The sequence below is a fragment of the Schistocerca americana genome, unplaced genomic scaffold, assembly GCF_021461395.2.
Source record: "Schistocerca americana isolate TAMUIC-IGC-003095 unplaced genomic scaffold, iqSchAmer2.1 HiC_scaffold_1609, whole genome shotgun sequence".
Lineage (NCBI taxonomy): Eukaryota > Metazoa > Arthropoda > Insecta > Orthoptera > Acrididae > Schistocerca > Schistocerca americana.
The window spans coordinates 225-25,302 of NW_025725697.1; the positions used below are offsets into that span (position 1 = coordinate 225).

At 42.9% G+C, this 25,078-nt stretch overlaps 1 protein-coding gene across 1 annotated transcript; it reads right to left on the reverse strand.

Moving 5' to 3' along the window:
* Window positions 1-286: 286 nt before the first annotated feature.
* Window positions 287-24,832, reverse strand: LOC124570183 (CSC1-like protein 2; the record flags this gene model as incomplete). The annotated part of the gene is made up of 3 exons (XM_047131103.1): window positions 287-437; window positions 5,371-5,630; window positions 24,712-24,832. Coding segments are annotated over 3 exons (532 nt in total), but the record flags the coding sequence as incomplete, so codon positions are not given.
* Window positions 24,833-25,078: the final 246 nt, after the last annotated feature.

Here is a 25,078-nt window from a genome sequence, read left to right on the forward strand (position 1 = left end):
CACCTCCATGCTCCCCTCACCACTCTATATGAAACAATTTCTCACCCTACACAAGATGCAGTGCCAGTGCACTGCAAATATACTGGTGTCTAACTATATGTGTAAAGCTAACTACATTCTCAATTTTGTTTCTGTGCTTCTGTGCTTATAGACAACTAAGAGTCAACTACATAGCAAGTTATTACCTTTGCTTCTTCAATTATTTATATCCCATCAAGGGCTTTCCATTACATCATTTATATGTACTCATCTAGCTTTAAAAATTGAGAAACTGTTTGACTGTTACCATTTTGCCAATTTCATCTGAAACGTGGAAGGTCTCCATCATTTTAACCATAATCGCCGGTGTTGTCAAGAAAAACAGTGAAAAGAAAAGGAAGAAATTTACTAGTGTGGCCTTGATGTACCAATAGTTTGATTGCACTGACAAATTTTCCCTGAAAATGAGAAAGAATAAGAAATAATTAGTTACCAATTTCCAATCTTTACTACGCACAACATTTTTACACAGGCATTAAATTTGATTAGCTTTAGCTATTTCATACAAAATTGTGTTTATCATTAGCCATAATCTGAGGGACTATACTCTTGCTATAAAGGACGAGTCTAATAAATATCAGGACCTATTATCTGGGCAATGAGAAAGATTGAGGGGCAGTCTAAGTGCAACAAAAAAATGAGGAATCCCACATAATTTAGGAGATTCTACTCAGTTGCCGCCATCTGCTCGAAGTGCACTGATAGTGCCTGAAGAGAAATTGTGATAGTACTGTCATTGAAAGTCAAAATTCATCAAACTGTCAAGCAGTATAGTATCACTGGACAGTCTGTTAGAGTTTTACTATTTTTTTTTTTTTGGTTGCTTACAAGAAACACACACAAAAATGACACTGATACAGGACAAACGAGACAAGAAAAGCATGTTGACAGGATGCCTCGCCAGCCCCACTTCAGGGAAAAGTACTGGCAGAAGTGCATGAATACAGCAGGATCCTATTTTGAAGAATATTAACTCACCATACAGACATCTCCAATACCTTTCTTTGAAAATTTCTGTCAGGACACTTGATGAACTTCACATTATGATTACATTTACATACTGAGGCTGCAAGTTTCCATTAATTATAGTATGATACTTTAAGAAATAAAGTATTATGGATTATTTATCATTTGACAGTTAATTTGTTCCTTAGATTCGACGAGTCTAGTTTCTTACTATATATGTAGGGAGATTGAGGGAAAACTAATTTTATTTTGTGACCAGTTTCCGTTTTGTTTCTTGTTATGTCACACTATCGATGTGAATGCCAACCAGTCCAAGCTAGCACCACCATGGACATGAATTAAGAAGATGCTGCACTGATGCCAGGCTCAATCCGTTCATTGCATTTTATTGGTGTATTCAAAGCCTTACTAGTTAGCCTTTCTTGTTATTACATGCGACAAATATGCTTGCGTCATGGAATTGTTTAGTCTATTTTTGGACTTGCTGATATCAAGTTATGCACATAATACACATGCTCCTTGGTACCTTTGCTCTCTGTCTCAGCACACACCTATTTCTTGGCATCCATCCCGTGGACAACCCTACATTTCTATTTCTTTCCTTTTAGTGGTTTATGGTGTCATGTTGAACATAATATACGTATAATTTATTATGTTGAAGATGAAGATACACCAATCATTTAAATTACATTTACTGGACAATGAATCACATTAATCTACATTACATATCTATGTTCTAATTTCAGCATTTAATAACAGTTACTTAGAACAGCTTGGCTTGTAAAGAACAAAAGTAAGGCTAATACAAAATATTCATCAGAAACATTATTATAAAAGTGGAAACTGAGTACAGGGAGAATGTGATTGCAAATGGACCACTATCCGACTGTTATCATTGTCAAAACATACTTGTCATTGAACTCTGTTCTATTAATGTTTGTATGAAGTCTTAACCTTGACATTTCCCTGTAGAAAATGACGAATAATCAAAACTACATTGCAGATGACTTCCACAGTTTGTTGACTGGTTTTGTTCTCCAAATGGTATCTTTGGCCTGGAACTACTGGCACTGACAACTCATGTTCCAACAATCTCACATACATTGTGGCTAGAGCCAACGTTTCCTATCAAGTTCAGTTTTTTTTTGCTATCCTGACAAAATATTTCAATCAAATTCAAAACATTTGGTAACAAATTGTGAGAAGTAATTACTATTATCTAGAACAAGTCATAAAACCAATGCAAGTTAACTGTCGCCTACAGATTAACAATATTTTTGATTAAGTACTGGGGGAAAAAATCAAATACCGTTATGTTTCATTACAGTCATTTTTATGTTTTCTTTGAAAACTGCCTATTTGCACAACTCCTCATGTTATCATTTAAACAAAATTTTATGCCTTCACATATACACAATTCTACAAAAAACTGAAAAACTTCTTGCAATCATTCATGTGCACATGGTTCCAACTTGGGGGTTTTCAGACGAAGGGACACATCAATAAGAGATCTGCAAAGACATGCATGAATACTCAAGCTGACAGTGGACTGAACCACAGGAAGGAAAAAATGGCAATATAAGACAAATATTAAGATTTGTGACACAGATACAAATGATTTTGGATTTAATAGATATGTAGAAACAAAAGTTGTTACAAATAAGAAGACACATCAAGTTGCAGAAAGGCACAATTAAAAGGACGCACACATATAGCTTTTAGCTACACCCTTCATCAGTAAAACAAGCATGCACGCACGCACACACATGAACGTATGGTGCATGTGTGAGACTTTTACTGATGAAGGCTGAGGCTGAAAGCTATATGCGAGTGTCTTAATTGTGCCTGTCTGCAACCTGACATGTCTTTTCTTACACTGTTGATATTGTGCTACCTGCAGTTATTATTTGGTACAAATAAGAAGAGGTGGCTAAAAGCATTATACGAGTACAAACAATGATAACCAATAACAAGGTACAATTAGAAATCAAACTGCTATAATGCATTTATTGACAACTTTAGCTTCTTAATTACTGTGAAACCTTGCATGGAGACTGCAGTTAATAAGAGTAAGGCCTGGACCTGTATACTGTCTTCACCACAGTGCATAAGAGAACAACTCTGCAATGTCTTTTTGGCATTTAAGATATAATGGTCTGGAACTGTGGGCTCCAGAGCTATCTCAAAATTTTAAAATGTAAATTATTGACTTTAAATAAGTCAATAATTTATATTGTCTCATTCTGAGTTTGGTATCAAACATACAGAAGAAACCATTTAGGCAGCCATCTATCTTTAACATCCTAACAGATTTTAGCTCATTAATCTGCCTGTAAGAACTTCTTTTCCACACATTCAGCATGAGTATTGTACCAGCAGAGTCATGTGGAATCGACGGTAGCATCCGCACGTTGGGTAAAGTTTAGAAGAAACTTTACTGCTAAACTGTTTCATTTATATTTAAGAATCTGAAGTATTGCTCTTGTAGCATGAATATTAATTAATTCCTGTGGCACAATGTGGCCTGTATTTGTGTTCTTGTATTCAATATCATACACCAGGTGAATATTTAGAAAATTAAAGTGTCTTGGTAATGCAAAAAATACATGTTTATTAACCCAAGTGCAAGAAATTTAATTTAGGCAGGAAACATTTCAAAAAACACTGACAGTGACAAACAGAAACATAATTAATTTACAATGTTTAATAAAATACATGTACACTACTGGCCATTAAAATTGCTACACCACGAAGATGACTTGCTACAGACACGAAATTTAACCGACAGGAAGAAGATGCTGTGATATGCAAATGATTAGCTTTTCAGAGCGTTCACACAAGGTTTGCGCCGGTGGCGACACCTACAACGTGCTGACATGAGGAAAGTTTCCAACCGATTTCTCATACACAAACAGCAGTTGACCGGCGTTGCCTGGTGAAACATTGTGATGCCTCATGTAAGGAGGAGGAATGCGAACCATCACGTTGCTGACTTTGATAAAGGTCCGATTGTAGCCTATCGTGATTGCGGTTTATCGTATCGCGACATTGCTGCTCACATTGGTCGAGATCCAATGACTGTTAGCAGAATTTGGAATTGGTGGGTTTAGGAGGGTAATACAGAACACTGTGCTGGAGCCCAGTGGCCTCGTATCACTAGCAGTCGAGATGACAGGCATCTCATTCGCACGGCTGTAACGGATCGTGCAGCCACGTCTCGATCCCTGAGTAAACAGATGGGGACATTTGCAAGACAACAACCATCTGCACGAACAGTTCGATGACGTATGCAGCAGCATGGACTATCAGCTCAGAGACCATGGCTGCGGTTATCCTTGACGCTGCATCACAGACAGGAGTGCCTGCGATGGTGAACTCAATGACGAACCCGGGTGCACGAACAGCAAAACATTTTTTTCGGATGAATCCAGGTTCTGTTTACAGCATCATGATGGTCGCATCCATGTTTGGCGACATCGCAGTGAACAAACATTGGAAGCGTGTATTCGTCATCGCCATACTGGCGTATCACCCGGCGTGATGGTATGGGGTGCCATTGGTTACACGTCTCTGCCACCTCTTGTTCACATTGACAGCACTCTGAACAGTGGAAGTTACATTTCAGATGTGTTACGACCCGTGGCTCTACCCTTCATTCGATCCCTGCAAAACCATACACTTCAGCAGGATAATGCACGACCGCATGTTGCAGGTCCTGTACGGGCCTTTCTGTATACAGAAAGTGTTCGACTGCTGCCCTGGCCAACACATTCTCCAGATGTCTCACCAATTGAAAATGTCTGGTCAATGGTGGCCGAGCAACTGGCTCGTCACAATACGCCAGCCACTACTCTTGATGAACTGTGGTATCGTGTTGAAGCTGCATGGGCAGCACTACCTGTACACGCCATCCAAGCTCTGTTTGACTCAATGCCCAGGCGTATCAATGCCGTTATTATGGCCAGAGGTGTTTGTTCTGGGTACTGATTTCTCAGGATCTATGCACCAAAATTGCTTGAAAATGTAATCACATGTCAGTTCCAGTAAAATATATTTGTCCAATGAATACCCACCCACCCACACACCCACACACACACACACACACACACACACACACACACACACACACACACTTACTTCTAAAATTAATTTCAACAAATAAATGAAACTGTCAAAAGTATCGCTAATTTGTCATGATAGCAATGACAACTCCAGCACAAATAAACATAATTTGGAATCACCCATTGACAATTTGGGAAGATGACACTTCCAAAATAAGCAACAAGTTTTGAATGCCACGACTATAACAAACACAAAATATGACTGATGTTCTAGCATAGAGAAAGAGGGAGATTTCAGGATTACCAGAAAATATCTTTTGGTGATGGCGTGAACTGAACTCTCCACTCGCTGATTCTCAGTTGCTTGCTTAGAGTTGAATGAGGAGGATTGCTAGCACACTGTAATGTAGCTTTGTGTTCTTCAAAGACCTTCTGAGCAGCATCTGTGGATGCCAGTGTGACAAATGCTACACCGACAGGTCTTCTCAGTGCTGCATTGCGTTCTGTATCTACTTTTTCCCTTAAATTCGCCTCTTCTTCAGTGTAGTACTCCAGTGCGTCAACCTGCAGACAGTTACACATGCGAATACAAAAATGTTTCCATAACCTGTTAGGTTACAACAAAATAAATCAACTTAAAATAGTGGAACCGTGAAGAGAGAACTGTTACAAATGACACAAAAGGCTGGATATGTAAACATATGTTACTACAAATTTAGCCCTAAACGGATAATTTGAGACACGAAACAACAATTAATGACATAAATATATGTGGGGTCTTTCAGAGTGAAAGCTAACAGGAAGATGTTTCACAAAAAGTATCTAGTACGGCAAGGGTATTTTGTGCATTTAATTTGGTATATATTAAGACGATATGGTAATCTTAGTATCTAATTATATATAATATATAAGTACAGCACATGACATCAGAAAGTTCGGGAAACGTTTACAGGATTTAAATTCCTTCTTCCATGAGTAAGAAGAGGCAAAATGAAAGGGAATGGCTTGGAAGCCATACAAAAACTGAACAAATATAGAAACTAAGATTTTGCTGCTACAAGACATGTTCTGAAGCAGAAATAATAATAAATCAATGATGTAGTTGTACAAGATTCACTTATTGAGCTGCCTATGCAAGCCCATTGGAATGAGGAATGATATTGACAAAGTGTTTAAACACAGTTGCTCAGGAACATTATTATTATTATTATTATTATTATTATTATTAAACTCTTACAAACACCGTTAAATGCTACACTTGTAAATTTCTGCTTTCATTACCGTCTGACTCTCCAAGTTATCCACATTTTCATTCCCTCTAACATTCATAAGAAGTAAAACTGTCATCAAACTTAAGGTTGGTTTGAATGCCACAGCGCTTTACTAGCCACGGTCATATATGGAGTGGCATGCTGTTGCATTCCTCCAACCTTCGAGCTGACTGACACTGCCAGTTATAGAGGGACCAACAGTTTAATATGGGCTACAAGGCACAATGCACCATTTTTCACATTAACAAAGGAAGTGAAACATGACAGAAAATCCTAGGACTGGCTGGGATCAAACCGGAGACATTGGATCTGTAATCTGGTACTTTTACTACTAAGCCAAGCCATACAACCTAGCCTCCACATCCAACTACAAAAAATTGAATTGCTGGCCTGTGCATTTATCCATATCGAACTAAAAAATAACTAACTCCTAGTCTGTGCATTTAATTTCTGTTTGAAAATCAAGAAAAATAAATGTATGAGGATTAAAATAGTTGCTCAGAAAAATGTAACTGCCTGATCACATCTAAAAAGTTGCAGTCATTGAGTATACATAATATTGTATCCCTGATAATTTGCAGAGGAAATATAACTATAACTCCATAATTTAAAACTTATCACTTTGTAGTAAAAAGGACACACCACACACCACATACCACATGCCCCCCCCCCCCCCACACACACACACAGAATACAGAATTTAAATATGTCACCCTCCCAAACATTGCCTTGACTGTGAGACCAATGAAAGTAGAAGGACTGTTTCATCTTGACACAGACTTCATTAGTGACCAAATCTTCATTTTCATTTACTCTTAGACACTCCAGTAACAAGTAGACTGACACCACTTTCCCCTACTCTTGCAGAGAAATGATGTTGCATACATTTTTTTTAGTAATAATTACATGGTATATACAGTTTGGAGAGCACTCAAATCAGCTCTCATTGTGTAGTATTTTTTGGTGTTTAAGTGTTCTGGAGTCATCAGGTGTTGTGAAGGAGTGTTCTGTGTTGGCACTGCATTAATAACAATAGTGCAGCATGTCTGAACAGAATATCTGCAATAAAAGATCACCCAAGAACACATTCACCAACTGTGAATATATTGAGTGCTGGTAGGCAAATTTGGATCTGGGGATAAGACCACAAATGTGTGCACTCCGAGTGCAGTTACTTTGAACTCCAGCGCACTAGTGGAAGTCTGATTTTAGATATTCCAAGAGTAGTGGAGAAAGAGCTGCTGCTCTTAACATTCACCAATCTACAGTGCTGAAAATTAGGAAAGAGAAAGAAAGGAAAGGAAGAAAGAAAGAAAGAAAGGAAAAGGCAAATGATGCAGCAACACCAGCTTGTTCTTTACTAGAAGCTCTGAGTAAGAAAAGAAGTTATGACAGATGGTAACCAAGATAGCCACATTCCAGCAGGATGTAATGCACAGAGATATGTTTGCTCATTATCAATGCAAGGAATACCCTTTGTTAAAGAAACATTTTCAGGCTCAAAGAAGCAGAACTGTTCACTGGGAGTAGGTCGTCAGTTCAAAATTGTCCTCGTGAGCTTGGTTTCCAACACAAAAAGTTTTTGTCTCCAACATTTATCATCAAGAGAAGTGACACAGTGGCCGGGCAATACTGGCATCTGCGTTGTGTGAGGAGTACTTCGTTCAAAGACATTGTGTGGCTGGATGAAACATGGGTTTAATATGTGTTGCACACTGACAAAGGAGTGGATGGACTGCATAACATGAGGAATGATGGAAGCACTGTTAGGCTAGGGCAGAATGATAACTGTCCTTCACACTGGTTCTGTCCACAGCTTCATTTGACTTTTTTACTGCTGTTCTGTTCCAGGAAGCATGACGAGAAAATGAACACCACCATTCTCATGGAGTGCCTTTCTAATGTTCTGCTCCAAAATATTCCGCCAAACTCTACAGGTGTAATGGACAATGTGTCGTACCACTCCTCTGTGATGGATTGAGCTCCAACAATGGAGGAAAGAGGATATTTTGCTCTGCGTACAAAGAAAATAAAGTTGAACTTAGCATAAATAAGGTGGAATTAATAGAACTTTTAATGCTGTACAAACCAAAGTCCCCACGCTACCAGGTCGATGATCTGGTCAACACTAAAGAGCATAGTGTGATCAGGTTTCCTCATTTGAATGTGACAGAGAGCGTGTGTGTGTGTGTGGGGGGGGGGGGGGGTTGCAGTTGGAAGGTGAAGTGGCAAGAAGCAGCAAGAAGTTTAAGCTCAGTGAGACTCAAATGCTGACAAAAGAAGCCATTGCAAATATTACCCCACAGGACTGGTCTCTATTAGTCAACCATACCAAGAAGGTAGTTGAGAAGACATGGATTCAGGCAGGATTGCTACAAGAACTGATTGAAGGGATGGCTATTTTGGTCAGCTCCAATATCAGATCCAGGTCTGAGGAAGAAGACAGCAAGGTTGCTCCACTTATTGAATATGTATGAAAGTTTGAAACAATGGAAAATCCAGGATGGAATGTAACATCATTATAGAAGGAAAGTTGCTACTCACCATATAGCAAAGACGCCGAGTCGCAGATAGGCGCAACAAAAACAGTGTCATTGTCACAAATAAGAGTGTGGCTTCAGCTGCCAGAGAGAGAGAGAGAGAGAGAGAGAGAGAGAGAGAGAGAGAGAGAAAGAGAGAGAGAGAGAGAGAGAGAAAGAGAGAGAGAAAGAGAGAGAGAGAGAGAGAGAGAGAGAGAGAGAGAGAGAAATAATAAATGAAAAGCACCAGTTTGCACCAGTTGTAGAACAAAAGCAAACTGGTGCTTTTCATTTATTATTATAATGTTGTTCTACCAAGAACCGACGGAAGATTCTGTTAATAAGAACGAGAGTAGTTGTGTGGGAGAGTAGTGTTTATTTGTCTGCATGAGAGCGTGCATGCATACGTGTCTGTGTTTTTGAAGAAGGTCTTGCTGACTGAAAGCTTATTTGTGACAATCTTTTTATTGTGCCTATCTACAACTCAACATTTCCGCTATATGGTGTGTAGCAACTTTCCTTCCATAATATTGTTATGTATGAAAGTTTCAGGGATTTAACTGCACTGTTCAGTACTGTCATTTCTTTGCCACCAAAGTACGTTTGCCAGGTAGCCAGCTAACAACTGCTGCTTAAGATAGGCATAGCATTATCGCCACCAGCAGCACGCTCAACACATACTTGCAATCATGCTTCCCTGCACTTGCCCCACACTGAACTGTTGAAAGTCTCAACTTACTCTAAATGCACTATAAGTAAGCGTTGGTTGGTTGGATTAAAAGAGGGGGAAAGGGACCAAACTACAAGGTCATCAGTCCCTTGTTCCAAATAAAAAAATGCCACAAGTGTGAGAATAAAACAAACGAGACTGACAACTCAAAGCGGAATGGAAGGGAAACTCACAAGAACAATGAAGGGCAACACCACATGTAAATGGACAAAAGGGGACAAGAAAATCACAGAAATGCAAGAAACAGGATGAAGAGATTAAAACAACAAAGCAGATTACCATGGCTGGCAGACCACAAGAATAAAAAAGGAGAAGCCAGCCACTCTGCAACACATTAATACAGAGGGACAAAGGACATGTGCTAAACTTAGATCCAATGATAAAACCCACCCTCAAGAATAAAACATAAAACTACATCAGCCGACGAGGCGTCATCAGATAAAATTAGCGGCACCAAGTCCCGTAACTCATGACAGTCGCTGGGCAGTCAAAGTGGGACAGTGCACCAGAATATGGGCCACTGTCAACTGGGTGCCGCACCGACACTCAGGCAGGTCTTCACGGCGCAGGAGGTAACCGTGGGTCGCCCAAGCGTGGCCAATGCAGAGCCGGCTCAGGACATTCGTAGTCTCCTTAATGACACAAAGTTTGTTGTGTGTACTGTTATGCCATTCAGTCTCCCAAAGCTGAAAAACCCTATGGCGTAAGACAGAACGCAGGTCAGGTTCAGAGATGCCCATCTCCAGAAGCAGTTTCCGCATAGCCTGTTTGGCCAGCCTGTCGGCAAGTTTGTTGCCTGGGATCCACACAAATACCACTGAATGATGGGGCCGGTCCAGGGCATAAATTGACTCTTGGATGGACGTCACCAAAGGATGGCGAGGGTAGCACTGGTCGACAGCTTGTAGGCTGCTCAAGGAGTCAGTACACAAAAGAAACGATTCCTCAGGGCATGAACGGGTATACTGAAGTGCACAAAATATGGTCACCAGCTCTGCAGTGAATACACTGCAGCCATTGGGCAAGGAATGCTGTTCAAAATGGTATCTGTGGATGTAGGTGAAGCCAACATGACCATCAGCCATCAAGACGTCAGTGTAAACCACTTCAGAGCCCTGGAACATGTCAAGAATCGAGAGGAAATGACAGCGGAGAGGGGCAGGAGTAACTGAGTTCTTAGGGTCATGCAAAAGGTCCAGATGAATCTGCAGCCTAAGTGTACACCATGGAGGTGTACGAGGATGGACCTGGATGGGATGTGGTAAAGGGAAGGACTCCAGTTCAGACAGAAGGGATTGCACATGAACCGCAATCGTTAGCCCTGACATGGGCAGCCGATGCGGGAGATTAACTGCCACAAGTGGAAAAAGGAGACGGTAATTCGGTTGCACAGGAGAACTATGAATGTGTGCAACGTAACTGGCAAACAGTTGTGCACATCGGAAATGCAATGGAGGGACTCTGATCAACAGACTCATTCTATAAGCTCTCGTCGCTAGGCAATTGCCACAGTGGTGCACTGAGTCGAGTACACACAACGATGAGGGTGCCGCTGAACCATAAACCAGACTCCCATAGTCAAGGCAGGATTGAACAAGGGCTTTGTAGAGCTGCAGCAGAGTAGAGCGATCTGCACCCCACTCTGTGTTGTTCAGACAGCGGAGGTCATTGAGGTGCTGCCACCAGCACTTCCGCTTAAGCTGACAAAGGTGAGGTAGCCAAGTCAATTGGGCATCGAAAACCAATCCTAAGAATCGATATGTCTCCGTTACAGTGAGTGGATCGTCATGATGGCCGAAAACGGGAAGCCATAGGCGAGAGCCCAAGATTGCATCTTGTGGATGGCTCCCTGTAGGCGCCGTTCAGCAACACCAGTACTGGTGGAGCAGTACAAAATGCAGAAGTAATCTGCATACAAAGAGGGTGAGACGGATGGCTCTACAGCTGCTGCTAGACCATTAATGGCCACTAAAAATAGTGATACACTCAATACAAAGCTCTGCAGGACCTCATTCTCCTGGATACGGGGGGAACTATGGGAGGCACCAACTTGTACATGGAAAGTACGGAGCGACAGGAAATTCTGGATAAAAATCTGGAGGGGCCTCGGATCCCCCACCGATACAATGTTGCAAGGATATGATGTTGCCAGGTGGTGTCATACGCTTTGCGTATGATCAAAAAAGATGGCAACAAACGTGTTGGCGTCTGGAAAAGGCTGTTCGGATGGCAGACTTGAAGGACACAAGATTATCAGTGGTAGAGCGCCCCTGGCGGAAACCGCCATGACATGGAGCCAGTAGGCCACATGACTTCAGGACCCAACCCAACCGCCAACACACCATACATTTCACCAGCTTACAAACAACATTGGTGAGGTTGATGGGCCAATAGCTATCCACATCAAGCAGGTTTTTACCGGGTTTGAGCACCAGAACGATGGTTCTCTCCCACCATTGCGATGGAAAACTACCATCTCACCGGATCCGGTTGAACAAGATGAGGAGATGGCGCTTTTAGTCAGATGAGAGATGTTTAATCATCTGACTGTGGATCTGATCCAGCCCAGGAGCCATGTCGGGGCAATGTGAAAGTGCACTGAGGAGCTCCCACTCTGCAAATGTGGTGTTATACGGTCACTGTGGCGTGTAGTGAACGAGAGGACTTTCCTTTCCATCCGCTGTTTGAGGGTGCAAAAGGCTGGAGGGTAGTTCTCCGATGCAGCGGCTCAGGCCTAGTGCTCAGGAAAGAGCTCGGCAATTGCATTTGCATCGGTACATAGCATGCCATTGATGGTAACTTCAGGGACACCTACATCTACATCTACATTTATACTCCCCAAGCCACCCAACGGTGTGTGGCGGAGGGCACTTTACGTGCCACTGTCATTACCTCCCTTTTTTGTTCCAGTCGCGTATGGTTCGCGGGAAGAACGACTGTCTGAAAGCCTCCATGCGCACTCGAATCTCTCTAATTTTACATTCGTGATCTCCTCGGGAGGTATAAGTAGGGGGTCCTCGGGAGGTATAAGTAGGGGGACACCTGTTGGTCTGGTACCCAAAAAGATGTCTGATCTATGTCCAAACTTGGGAAGGTGACAAATGGTGCTCAATGGTCGAGACGTACCTCTCCCAACTCTGTTTCCGCCGTTTTATAAGCTGGTGTACACAGGCACAAAGCTGCTTAAAGGCTACCAGATGCTCTAGGGAAGGGTGTCGCTTATGTTGCTGTAGAGCTCCCCGACACTCTGTAATTGCCTCAGTGACTTCTGGCGACCAGCAAGGGACTGTCTTTCACCAAGGCACCCTAAAGAGTGAGGGATCGCATTTTCTGCCACAGAAATGATTGTGGTAGTCACCTGCTCAACCATCACATCGATGTTACCATGTGGGGGAGAGTCAATGGTGAAATCAGAGGTGAAAGTTTCCCAGTCCGCCTTGTTTAAAGCCCATCTGGGCAGGTGTCTGTGGGCCTGATGCCACAGCAGTGACAGGAAGATGGGGAAGAGGTTACTACCACACAGGTCGTCATGTGCTCTCCAGTGGATAGATGGGGTAAGTTCTGAGCTGCAAATTGATAAATCAATGGCTGAGTAGCTACCTTGAGCCACACTGAAATATGTGGCGGCCCCAGTATTTAAGAGGTAGCAGTCGAACAGAGAGTAAAGTTTCGACATTTCTGCCTCGGCCAGTAAGAACTGTGCAACTGTGCCACCCCAGAAGGGGTTATTGGCATTAAAATCTCCCAACAGTAGGAAAGATTTAAGATGTTGATCAATCACTGCAGTTAATACATTCAGGGATACTGCACCATCTGGAGGAATATATACACTGCAGACTTATTTCCTGCACCATCCTTATTCTGACAGCCACAGCTTCAAGATGGGTTTGAAAGGGCACAATTTCACTACATACCGAGCTTAGGACATAAACGCGAACACCACCTGACACTAGATTATAGTCGCTATGGTTCCTGTAATACCCCATAAAGCTGCGGAGGGCAGGGGTCCACACTGACGGGAACCAGGTTTCGTGGAGGGTAATGCAGAAAGCAGGTGTAAATCTTAACAGTTGCCGTAGCTCAGCCAGGCAGTGGAAAAAACCGCCACAATTCCACTGGAGGATGACGTCGTCATGAGACTGGGAAGGCATGGAACATTCAATGAAGCAGTCTACACCTCAGGGTCATCTGCTGCCACTGACTTTTTGCCTGAGCAGTCTATACCCACTGTGTCTGAGGGTCCGGCGAGATCCAAGTCCTCAGTGGCTGCCAGAATCTCCACCCCATCCTCAGATGCAGAGCTTGTAGGTAGCAGTGGTGTGGGTGCCACCACATGTTCCTAGTTCTTAGGGGTCTTCTTTTTCGATTTCTGGCACTGTTCCTTGGGTTTCCCTGGCTGGAAGGACTTCACTGAATCAGTCTGTGGGACTGAGGATGAGCGTGAAGCCTTACGACCAGCTGCTTTTGGGCTCTTCAGCCACTGGCGGGTGCGATCTTTCCCACTAGCAGAAACCAGGGAAGGGAGCGACCCCAAGGGAGCCCTTCTTAGCGAGAAGGGCCGAAGAAGCCTTACCCTTCTCCAGCTCAGAAGTGGGGACAGAAATCCTTGATGGTTCGGGGGGTGTTGTTCCCGAAGTACGTGGTGCGAGGGCAACAGGGACCGAAGTGCCCCCCACCATCAATGGGGCAGGTGTAGTATACCAGTTCTGAGAGGCGATAGGAATTCAAGGAACTGATGGGGCGGAGGTGGAGGGCTTGTCCAAAACACGCTCTCGGTCAGTTGTGATAAAAAACAGCATCCTGTACCCAATCATGGGCATTACTTGCTTGTAGCAAGTTGGGGGATGTTTCTGTTACTATCACGCCTCATAAGAGCCTAAATATGGTCCAGGGTATTGTATTCCACAAGAACCTTCTTTTGCAGTCTCAAGATGAGCTGTGCAAATTTCCTGTTAGCCTCAGTGTAGGGCAGTCTGTCCAGGGTCTTATATCCATGCTTCTCCTCTCTTTCTGTAAAAATCATGCAGTCTGGTGAGCAAGGGATGTGCTGGATGTCCACAATATCGACAGTTGGGGCTGGAAGTACAGTGGCGGAAGACATATTGTTGAACTTCCAGCACTTAAAGCACCATATCGGGGAGGGATATATGGCTTGACGTCAGGGCGGTATATCATCATCTTGACCCTCTCAGGCAATGTGTCACCTTTGAAGGCCATGGTGAAGGCACCAGTGGCAACCTGGTTATCCCTCGGACCCTGATGGACATGCCGGATGAAATGAACACCTGACCACTTTAAATTGGTGCACAGCTCATCTTGAGACTGCAAAAGAAGGTTCTTGTGGAATACAATACCCTGGACCATATTTAGGCTCTTATGAGGCGTGATAGTAACAGAAACATCCCCCAACTTGCCACAAGCAAGTAATGCACATGATTGGGTACAGGATGCTGTTTTTTTATCACAACAGACCGAGAGCGTGTTTTGAACAAGCCCTTCACCTCCCCAAACTTGTCCTCTAAATGCTCCAGAAAAAACGGAGGCTTCATGGACATGAAAGATTCCCCATCAACTCTCGTACATACGAGGTACTGGGGCAAATAAGCTTCACTGTCATCCTTAGTCTGGCATTCCTCCCATGGTGTGGTCAGGGAGGGGAATGACTTGGGGGTCCTATTTCTTAACATTAAAGTTAGACTTTGCTACTTATAGACTGCTGGCGGCGACCACCAGCAACAGATGACATACTACGCTTCATGGCATGTCATCGCCCTGATGCCACCCAATCCGAGCATGGGCCCTCCCCATGGGCGCCACCCAGCCACAGCAAAGGCCACCTGGCAGGATCGCCATTGCCTGGATTCCCGATTCCCCATGGTGACAGGCATCAGCAGAGTGATCCCTGTGTTCAGCAGAAAGATCTCTGTGTTGTCAGGGGGCTACAACCAACAGGGTACATGGCGGCTCCACCACAATGGACTGCCTACTGCGCTGGATATGAGGTGCAAAGAAGTCCATGGTCATTGTTGGCACAGAAAGCGACACTGTGTAGTGCATGGTGGAAAATGCACCCAGGAAAGTGTCCTCTTCCAAGAGATGGAGGATGGACGGGACTGCAATGTGACAATGAGAAAGTGGGGTAAAGATCTCAATGCACCATGGAAATGATTACCATGTAAGGTGCCCTTCCTCCAATTGGCTTGTTCTTCAGGAAAATTTTGAAAAATGGAGGTCAAACCCTACAGTGGACCACCACATAAAGGCCGAAACATGCGAGACTCCTTTTAGTCACCTCTTATGACAGGCAAGAGTACGTCTGGCCTATTCTAACCCCTCGACCCTCAGTGGGGCGTACATAGGTGTACTCACTGAAGCTGCATGAAGTGCTTCATCATCATACCTTGCATGTATCCCCTGAATGGCCTCACTGCTTGTGAACAGAAGTAATTATGGGAGAGACAAGCTATTGTATATGCAACATCATCAGAAATCTCCAAAGCATGCCAAATGATGGTTCATCCACCTCATGCTAAACAGAGGTGATCTTATTAAGTAACTGTTTTAAATCTAAACCTTGGATCGAAAAGTATACATCAATTGTTAAGCTGGGGATGCTTAAAGAATTCAGAATTGGAATATATTTGATCTGTATTATCTCCACGAACACCCGAAGAGTTTACAGCTATGACTGACTTTAGCTTCAGATTTGTAAGCTCAATTTGTCACTGAACAGAAGCCCAAGAGAGCTCAATTCCTTTTTCATTTTATTATTGATATTCTTCACCTACAGTTCTGGAAGATAGATTATGGGCGAGGGGGCAGGAAGGGGGAGCGAAGGAGGTCAGACTGAATAAAATCCATAGCCTTCTTTACAGAGAATCTACATTTAGTGGTTTCTGTGCACTTATCCAGTTTCTGAACTGTTTATTGTGCCTGTTGAACCACACACCAGCCTATCTTAAGCCTGAAAATGAAGAAACTGATTACAATATTGTCCACAAACATGGACATGGTTCATCATCATCATCATCATCATCATCATCATCATAGTTTGTGCACTACTGATACTGAGAGCATAAACAGTCAAAAACAGAAGCCTGTAAGACACCACTCACAAAGCTATCTGACAAAATATTACTGATACAATATCTATACAGTATACTGGAAATAAATGTCCCTATTCATTCTGTTTGAATGGACTACTTTGCCTCCAGGTGGCGGTGCAGACACTTTCACACACTTCTGGTAATGTGTGGTTAACAAGAATGGAATGAAATTTCGAAAATTCAGACAGAGCAGCTGGTGATCTATCAAGATAGAGAAGGCACTTTATTACACATTCCAGGGTTTTCTCCAGACAGGAGTTAATGTGACACTGCAATAGCCTCAAACTTTTATCAATCCTTGGTTTTAAAAAGTGAAATCAAAGCAGTTCATTCTTCTGTGCTTTAAAAATAGTACTGATGAGTAAGACTCCAGTTTTAGGAGGATCCTTTTTATATGGTTAAGATACTGCAAACACTAAGTTGCAAGTGCAGGCTTTCTTGGCAAACTACACTGATGAATTCATTTCCACAAATCAGGCAAGTAACATCAATCTGGAGTGATGTCTTGAGTCAGTTTCCTAATTATCATTTTATGGCAAAGTGTATGTGTTGCAGCAGCTGCTGCTGTTTATCCGTTTCATGTTACATCTCTCAGAATCACACCAGATAGGCTAATGAAGAGAGCTCAGAAGTGAGAATCCCAAGCGGTGGGGATAGAGCTGGTGTAGAAGTAACTATGCATAGAGTCCCAGTTTCGTTAGTTAATCCTGGCCATTGGCGGTGCTCCACTCCTCACAAATGTTTGATAATATGACGTCCCATGTGGACCTGTCTCCGTTCAGAGTTTCATGCACTCTTATTTCCACCACTTCCTTGATAACAGAAACCCAAACACTCAGAGTAACAGCACATTTCTTTCTCTTAAGTCATACAAGTGTTCTTCAAATGTGCTATGTTACACTACTGTCATCATGTCTGTGCACCTGAGGTGGCTCTTTCTCATGTCTATCTACATCTACATGATTACTCTGCAATTCACATTTAACTGCTTGGCAGAGGGTTCATCGAACCACTATCGTACTATCTCTTTACCATTTCACTCCCGAACAGCGCGCGGGAAAAACGAACACCTAAACCTTTCTGTTCGAGCTCTGATTTGTCTGATTTTATTTTGATGATCATTCCTACCTATGTAGGTTGGGCTCAACAAAATATTTTCGCATTTGGAAGAGAAAGTTGGTGACTGAAATTTCGTAAATAGATCTCGCCGTGACAAAAAATGTCTTTGCTTTAATGACTTCCATCCCAACTCGCGTATCATATCTGCCACGCTCTCTCCCCTATTACGTGATAATACAAAACAAGCTGCCCTTTTTTGCACCCTTTCGATGTCCTCCGTGAATCCCACCTGGTAAGAATCCCACACCACGCAGCAATATTCTAACAGAGGATGAACGAGTGTAGTGTGAGCTGTGTCTCTAGTGGACTTGTTGCATCTTCTAAGAGTCCTGCCAATGAAACACAACCTTTGGCTTGCCTTCCCCACAATATTATCTATGTGGTCTTTCCAACTGAAGTTGTTCGTAATTTTAACACCCAGGTACTTAGTTGAATTGACAGCCTTGAGAATTGTACTATTTATCGAGTAATCGAATTCCTATGTATTTCTTTTGGAACTCATGTGGATCACCTCATACTTTTCGTTATTTAGCGTCAACTGCCACCTGCCACACCATCCAGCAATCTTTTCTAAATCACTTTGCAACTGATACTGGTCTTCGGATGACCTTACTAGACGGTAAATTACAGCATCATCTGCGAACAACCTAAGAGAATTGCTCAGATTGTCACCCAGGTCATTTATATAGATCAGGAACAGCAGAGGTCCCAGGACGTTTCCCTGGGGAACACCTGATATCACTTCAGTTTTACTCGATGATTTGCCGTCTATTACTACGAACTGCAACCTTCCTGACAGGAAATCACGAATCCAGTCGCACAACTGAGACGATACCCCATTGGCCCGCAGCTTGATTAGAAGTCGCTTGTGAGGAACAGTGTCAAAAGCTTTCCGGAACTCTAGAAATACGGAATGAACTTGAGATCCCCTGTCGATAGCGGCCATTACTTTGTGCGAATAAAGATCAAGCTGCGTTGCACAAGAACAATGTTTTCTAAAGCCATGCTGATTATGTATCAATAGATCATTCCCTTCGAGGTAATTCATAATGTTTGGATGCAGTATATGCTCCAAAACCCTACTGCAAACCGACGTCAATGATATAGGTCTGTAGTTCGATGGATTACTCCTACTACCCTTCTTAAACACTGATGTGACCTGCACAATTTTCCAATCTGTAGGTACAGATCTATCGGTGAGCGAGCGGTTGTATAGGATTGCTAAGTAGGGAGCTATTGTATCAGCGTAATCTGAAAGGAACATAATCGGTATACAATCTGGACCTGAAGACTTGCCCGTATCAAGCGATTTGAGTTGCTTCGCAACCCGTAAGGTATCTACTTCTAAGAAACTCATGCTAGCAGCTGTTCGTGTTTCAAATTCTGGAATATTCCATTCGTCTTCCCTGGTGAAGGGATTTCGGAAAACTGCGTTCAATAACTCCGCTTTAGCAGCACAGTCGTCAGTAACAGTGCCATCGGCACTGCGCAGCGAAGGTATTGACTGCGTCTTGCCGCTTGTGTACTTTACATACGACCAGAATTTCTTCGGATTTTCTACCAAATTTCGAGACAATGTTTCGTTGTGGAACCTATTAAAGGCCTCTCGCATTCAAGTCTGTGCCAAATTTCGCGCGTCTAAATTTTAGCCAATCTTCGGGATTTCGCATTCTTCTGAACTTAAACAATCCATTCAAAATGTAGGGCTGCATTTGGCTGATGTTTTGGTGGCCACATTACACGTAATGCCGCATACACCAGGTGTTCTTAGTCCTAAGGAATCTTTTGTGTAGCCAAGCCTCTCCCCAGTTTTGCATGCAAGGTAGAAAATCATCTTCACATTATGTTATGAAGACAATATTATGAAAAGGATAGATTGATACTCACCATGCAGAGGAGAGGAGTAGCAGACAGGCACGACAAAAACACTGCTAAACAAGTGAGCTTTTGAGAAGGACAGGGTGTAACGAAGATTGAAGCCATGTGGGGGTTATGGGAAATTAGGATATATTGCATGGAGAGTTCTCATCGGTGCAATTCAGAAAGATGGTGTTGGTAGGAAGGTTCCAGATAACACAGACTGTGAAGCAGTCATGACGTGAAGAACCATGTGTTGGGGAGCATACTCAGCAACTATGTTAACCAGATGTCTATTGGCCAGTTTTTGTGTGGCTATTCATTCATGTAGACAGCCAGCTTGTTGGTCGTCATGCCCATGCAGAATGCAGCACAGTGGTTATAGCTTAGCATGTAGATCATATGACTACTGTAAGAGGTAACCCTATCTTTGATGAGACAGGTGATGTTTGTGACAAGAATGTAGTAGATGGTCATGGGAGGGCGTATTAGACGGGGCTTGCATCTAGGTCTATTACAAGGTGGTGTAAGGACTGATGAGGATATTGTGAAGGTTCAGTGGATGGCAAAATACCACTGTGGGAGGGGTGGGAAGGATAATGGGTAGGATATTCCTCATTTCAGGCCATGACAAGAGGTAATCCAAACCCTGGTGATTCAGTTGGGTCCAGTCCTGGGTGGTACTGAGTCATAAGGGGAATACTCCTTTGTGGTCAGATGGTGGGGACTGGAGAGAGAAAGCATGGGAGGTTGGTCTGTGTACGTGGTTGGGAGGGTAATTTCGGTCCGTGAAAGCTTCAGTGTGACCTTTTGTATATTTGGACAAGGACTGATCATCACTACAGATGCAACAGCCATTTGTGGCTAGACTGTATGGAGGGGACTTCTTGATATCGAATGTGTAGCAGCTGTTGAAGTGGAGGCACTGCTGGTGTTTGGTAGGTTTGATATAGACAGAGGTAATGACATAGCAATCTTTGAGATGGGGCCAACATTGAGGAAGGTGGTTTGTTGAGCTGAGGAGGATCAGATGAAGTGAATGAGGGAGAAGGTGTCCTCACCTGCAATCCAGAGCATGAAGATGTGATCCGTGGATCTGAAGGGGGGTTAGTGAGGATTCCTCTAGATGATCCATAGACAGATTGGCATGGGATGGTGCCATGCAGGTGCAATTGTGATTTTGTTTGTACTGATGCCTCCCAAGACAAAATTCATGGTGACCAGGAAGGAGATCGAAGGATTGGAATCAACTAGGTGTTGGAAAGATAGTGTTCAATAGCGGCTTGGCCATGGGCATTAGGGATGTTAGTATAAAGCTAGGTGGCATCAATAGCGATGAGCAGGCCACTATGTAGTAAAGGAACAGGAATTGTGTATAGTCCGTGGAGGAAATGGCTTGTGTCTTAAGTAGGAGAGTAGGTTGACATCATCATGATCTGAATCAAGCGTAATGACACCCTATCTAAATTTCTCCACAGCCTCAATAATTTCTCCACAATTGCTTCACATGGTCCTTCGCAACCCAACAACTCAGCTTCCTTGATTTACCTCCACTTCAAAAGTGGCTAAATCAGCACCCCCGTCCATATCAACACTACCAAACATCTTCAGAAATACTGCCAATTTGACAGCTACCACACATTCCATACCAAGCAGCCTCTTCCACACGGCCTAGCCACCCGTGACCATTGCATTTATATCGACAAGCAGTGTATCTCCAAAAATACCAAGAGTCTCACTGAGGACTTCACAGACCATAATAACCCTCACAACCTCTTACAGAATCAAATCTCCCATGCCTTATCTCTTGACTCACCCACCACCTTCCAGAGCCTCATCATATGGCCACAAAGGAGCTTTCCCCTGAGATTCAGTGCCACCAAGGACTGGAGCAACTGAATCATATTCTCCACATGGGCATCACCTACATCTCTTGCCCTGAAATGAGGAATATCTTACCCACTGCCCTTCCCACTCCTCCCGGTGTGGTATTCAACAGCCCACCAAACCTATGCAATATCCTCTTTCATCCCTACTCCAACCCTGCTCCCAACCCCTTGCTCATAGCTCATATTCCTATAACAGACCTATATGCAAGACTTGTTCAATATATATGTGCATAGGGTGTCCTCCACGTCAAAGAATTCTCCAACCTGTTCACCAGCCACTCCTGCCTTGGACTACCACAACCTCTACAACAGCCTCCAAACATCCACCACATCCCCTCATAGCTGAAAAATCCTGCTAGATGCAAATTCTGTCCCATACAGCCTCCTCCCACCACCACCACCACCACCACCACCACCACCACCACCACCACCACCACCTACTACTCCAGTCTAGTCACATGTGTCACCTATCCCATAAAGATCAGGGCTGCCTATGGAAGCAGTAATGTGATCTAAAAATGAAGCTGCAACCACTGTGCTCCTTTCTATGTGGCACAATAACCATCAAGCTTTCTGTCAGCATGAATGGCCACCGACACACTGTGGCCAATGGACAGCTAGACCATCCAGTTGCTGAGCATACAACCCAACATGACATTCTGCTCTTCAATTACTGCTTCACAGCTTGCGTTATCTGGATCCTTCCTACAAATACCAGCTCTTCAGAACTGCACAGATGGGAACTCTCCTTGCAATACGTCCAATGTTCCTGTAACCCCTCTGGCCTCATACTTTGTTAGCCACTGTGCTTCACCCAAATACCTTCTTCCCTGCTCCCACTCCAGCACTACACAGTCCTTCTGTTTCACCAACACACCCACATTCCCTCCCTCCCCCCATCTACTTCTTTCCTTTTCCAGCCCCCCCCCCCTCCCCTCTGTCTAACCTCCCAACTGAACCTACCCTGCCCCACCATGTCCTTGCACACTCCCACAAACCACTCCCTACCCTGCTGTACCTCCCCCTCCCTGCCCGAGCCACCTCCTTACCCCTACCACCAAAGTTGCTTCTCTCATCATGCACAGTTGCTCGCAGTACAACCTTAGTCACCAGAGCCGGTGGTCATGTTTGTGAGCTGTGCTTGTGTGGTGTCTACTATAGACGGCCTTTTTGGACAAAAGCTCACTTGTTTAGCAGTCTTTGTTGTGCTCGTCTGTGACTCAACATCTCTATATGGTGAGTAGCAATCTATCCTTTTCATAATATAAACAATAGAAACTACAGGTAGGAATATTCATAATGTAGAAAAAGACATATTAATACTTACTGTAAAGAAAACACATTAAGTTGCCGACAGGCACAATTAAAAGACACTTAAATAAAGCTTTTGGCCACAGCTTTCATCAGCAAAAGAGAAAAAAACGCACCATTCATACATACAAGCAAGCATACCTACACCCCCCTCTGCCTGCCCCCCCCCCCCCCCCCCCCTCTCCTCTCTCTCTCTCTCTCTCTCTCTCCTCTCTCTCTCTCTCTCTCTCTCTCTCTCTCTCTCTCTCTCTCTCACACACACACACACACACAAATGGCCAACCACAGCATTTCGGCTGCAATAATTTCTTTCATTTTTCTTGTCCTACCATTCTGCTTCATCTCCCCTCCTCCCCCCCCCCCCCCCCCAAATAAGAAAGTACACCATTATTTAGAAGCAGCTTCAAAACTACAATAAACAACTGCAACTGACACAGCAAAGAGGCGTTCTGGCCTGAGGTTCTGGAGTTGGCAGTCATACGTGCACGAGGTGTGCTTGCTTGTGTGTATGACTGGCATGCTTCTCTTTTGCCGACAACGGCTGTGGCCGGAAGCTTTAGGTAAATGTCTTAATTCTGCCTGTCTGCAACTTAACCTGTCTTCTTTGCTGTAAGCAGAAATCTATCTTTTGATAATAATGTCATTATTCCATCCTGTATTTTTCATTAGGCTACAAAGTTTTGTAGCACATGGCCACTAGCAGCATGCGGTTGCAGTCTCTATAAACCAGAAGAACAGTTTTGAGAATGAAGACTACTATGTCAGTATAACAGTTTTCTTAAATGAGTACTGCAAATCTCCCTCCACTATCCATGTAATTTTAACCCTCCTTTGACTGCTCTTATTACAAATTTCTATGTTGGACTAAACGTAATTTCCATGTATGGTTGGCAATGTATGAGTGGTATGAAAGCTGGTGAACTAGTAATATAGCTGTAATAATAAAACAAAACTTTATAAACAGGAAACACTTCCTCATGTTTGGCAAAATTTTACTTGTTTGACCATGAACCAGCATTTGGCTTCTTAGGTTATCAGCAAGTTATGAAAGAACATCCCAAACACAAACGAAATGACATGTGACTTACAATGGTATCATTTATACAGGAGGTAAAAAAGATATAAAAATTATAGCATGTAGACTATTTACATAAGAAAGTACTATTTTTGCCCGCATCTCGTGGTCGTGCGGTAGCGTTCTCGCTTCCCACGCCCGGGTTCCCGGGTTCGATTCCCGGCGGGGTCAGGGATTTTCTCTGCCTCGTGATGGCTGGGTGTTCTGTGCTGTCCTTAGGTTAGTTAGGTTTAAGTAGTTCTAAGTTCTAGGGGACTGATGACCATAGATGTTAAGTCCCATAGTGCTCAGAGCCATTTGAACCAAAGTACTATTTTTTTACATCACACTGAAACAGTTAGCTTTAATTAAAAGATAGAGTTTTTCATGTAATGAATTTAATAAAAGATGAAAAATAAAGGTGAAATTACAATTTTAATCTAATATTTGTGTAACTAAAACTTTCAGAGAAGAGGGAAAGAAATGTGAGTTTGGTCACTTAATAATAAGACAATGACCCAAGAAACAAAGCTGGTTCATTACTTCATTAGTAAATAACTATAAATTTGTGCAACATCAGAAAGCTTTTTCTGAATCATCATCATCATCATCATCATCACAGCACTGAGAAAACTTTCAAATTCAACAGAATGTTTCTGCTTCTTATATAAATATTTGTAGTTGTAAAAACACTCTTAAAATGTAGAAGACATCCGGTTTCTTGGCCAATCCATCAGTAAAACCTTTAATTTGAAATTACGTAAATTTGTATTAATAGACATAACTCACAGGTGGGCAGCAGGAGTCACAACAGCAGATGCTTCCACATGCATATGGTCTCATTAGTAACCTTTCATTCTTTGTTTTTAAGTAATTCTCACAATACAGCTTTGCCTGATAAGCGTTCTCTCTGCAATAAAACAAAATGAATGTTACTCCAAAATTCATTTATTTATGCAAAACACAACTCACAAAACTATGTAATGTGTGCCAAGTCTAAGGCATATGCAGATTTGAGAAGACTGCTAACACAGTCTGTGTCACAATTTACCACTAGGAGCATAAAATGTAAGTTTTAACTTTAATTTTGTTACACATCTATAGTTAATGTATCAACTCAGTTATCACCAGAACAAAGAGACAGCACAAAATTTAA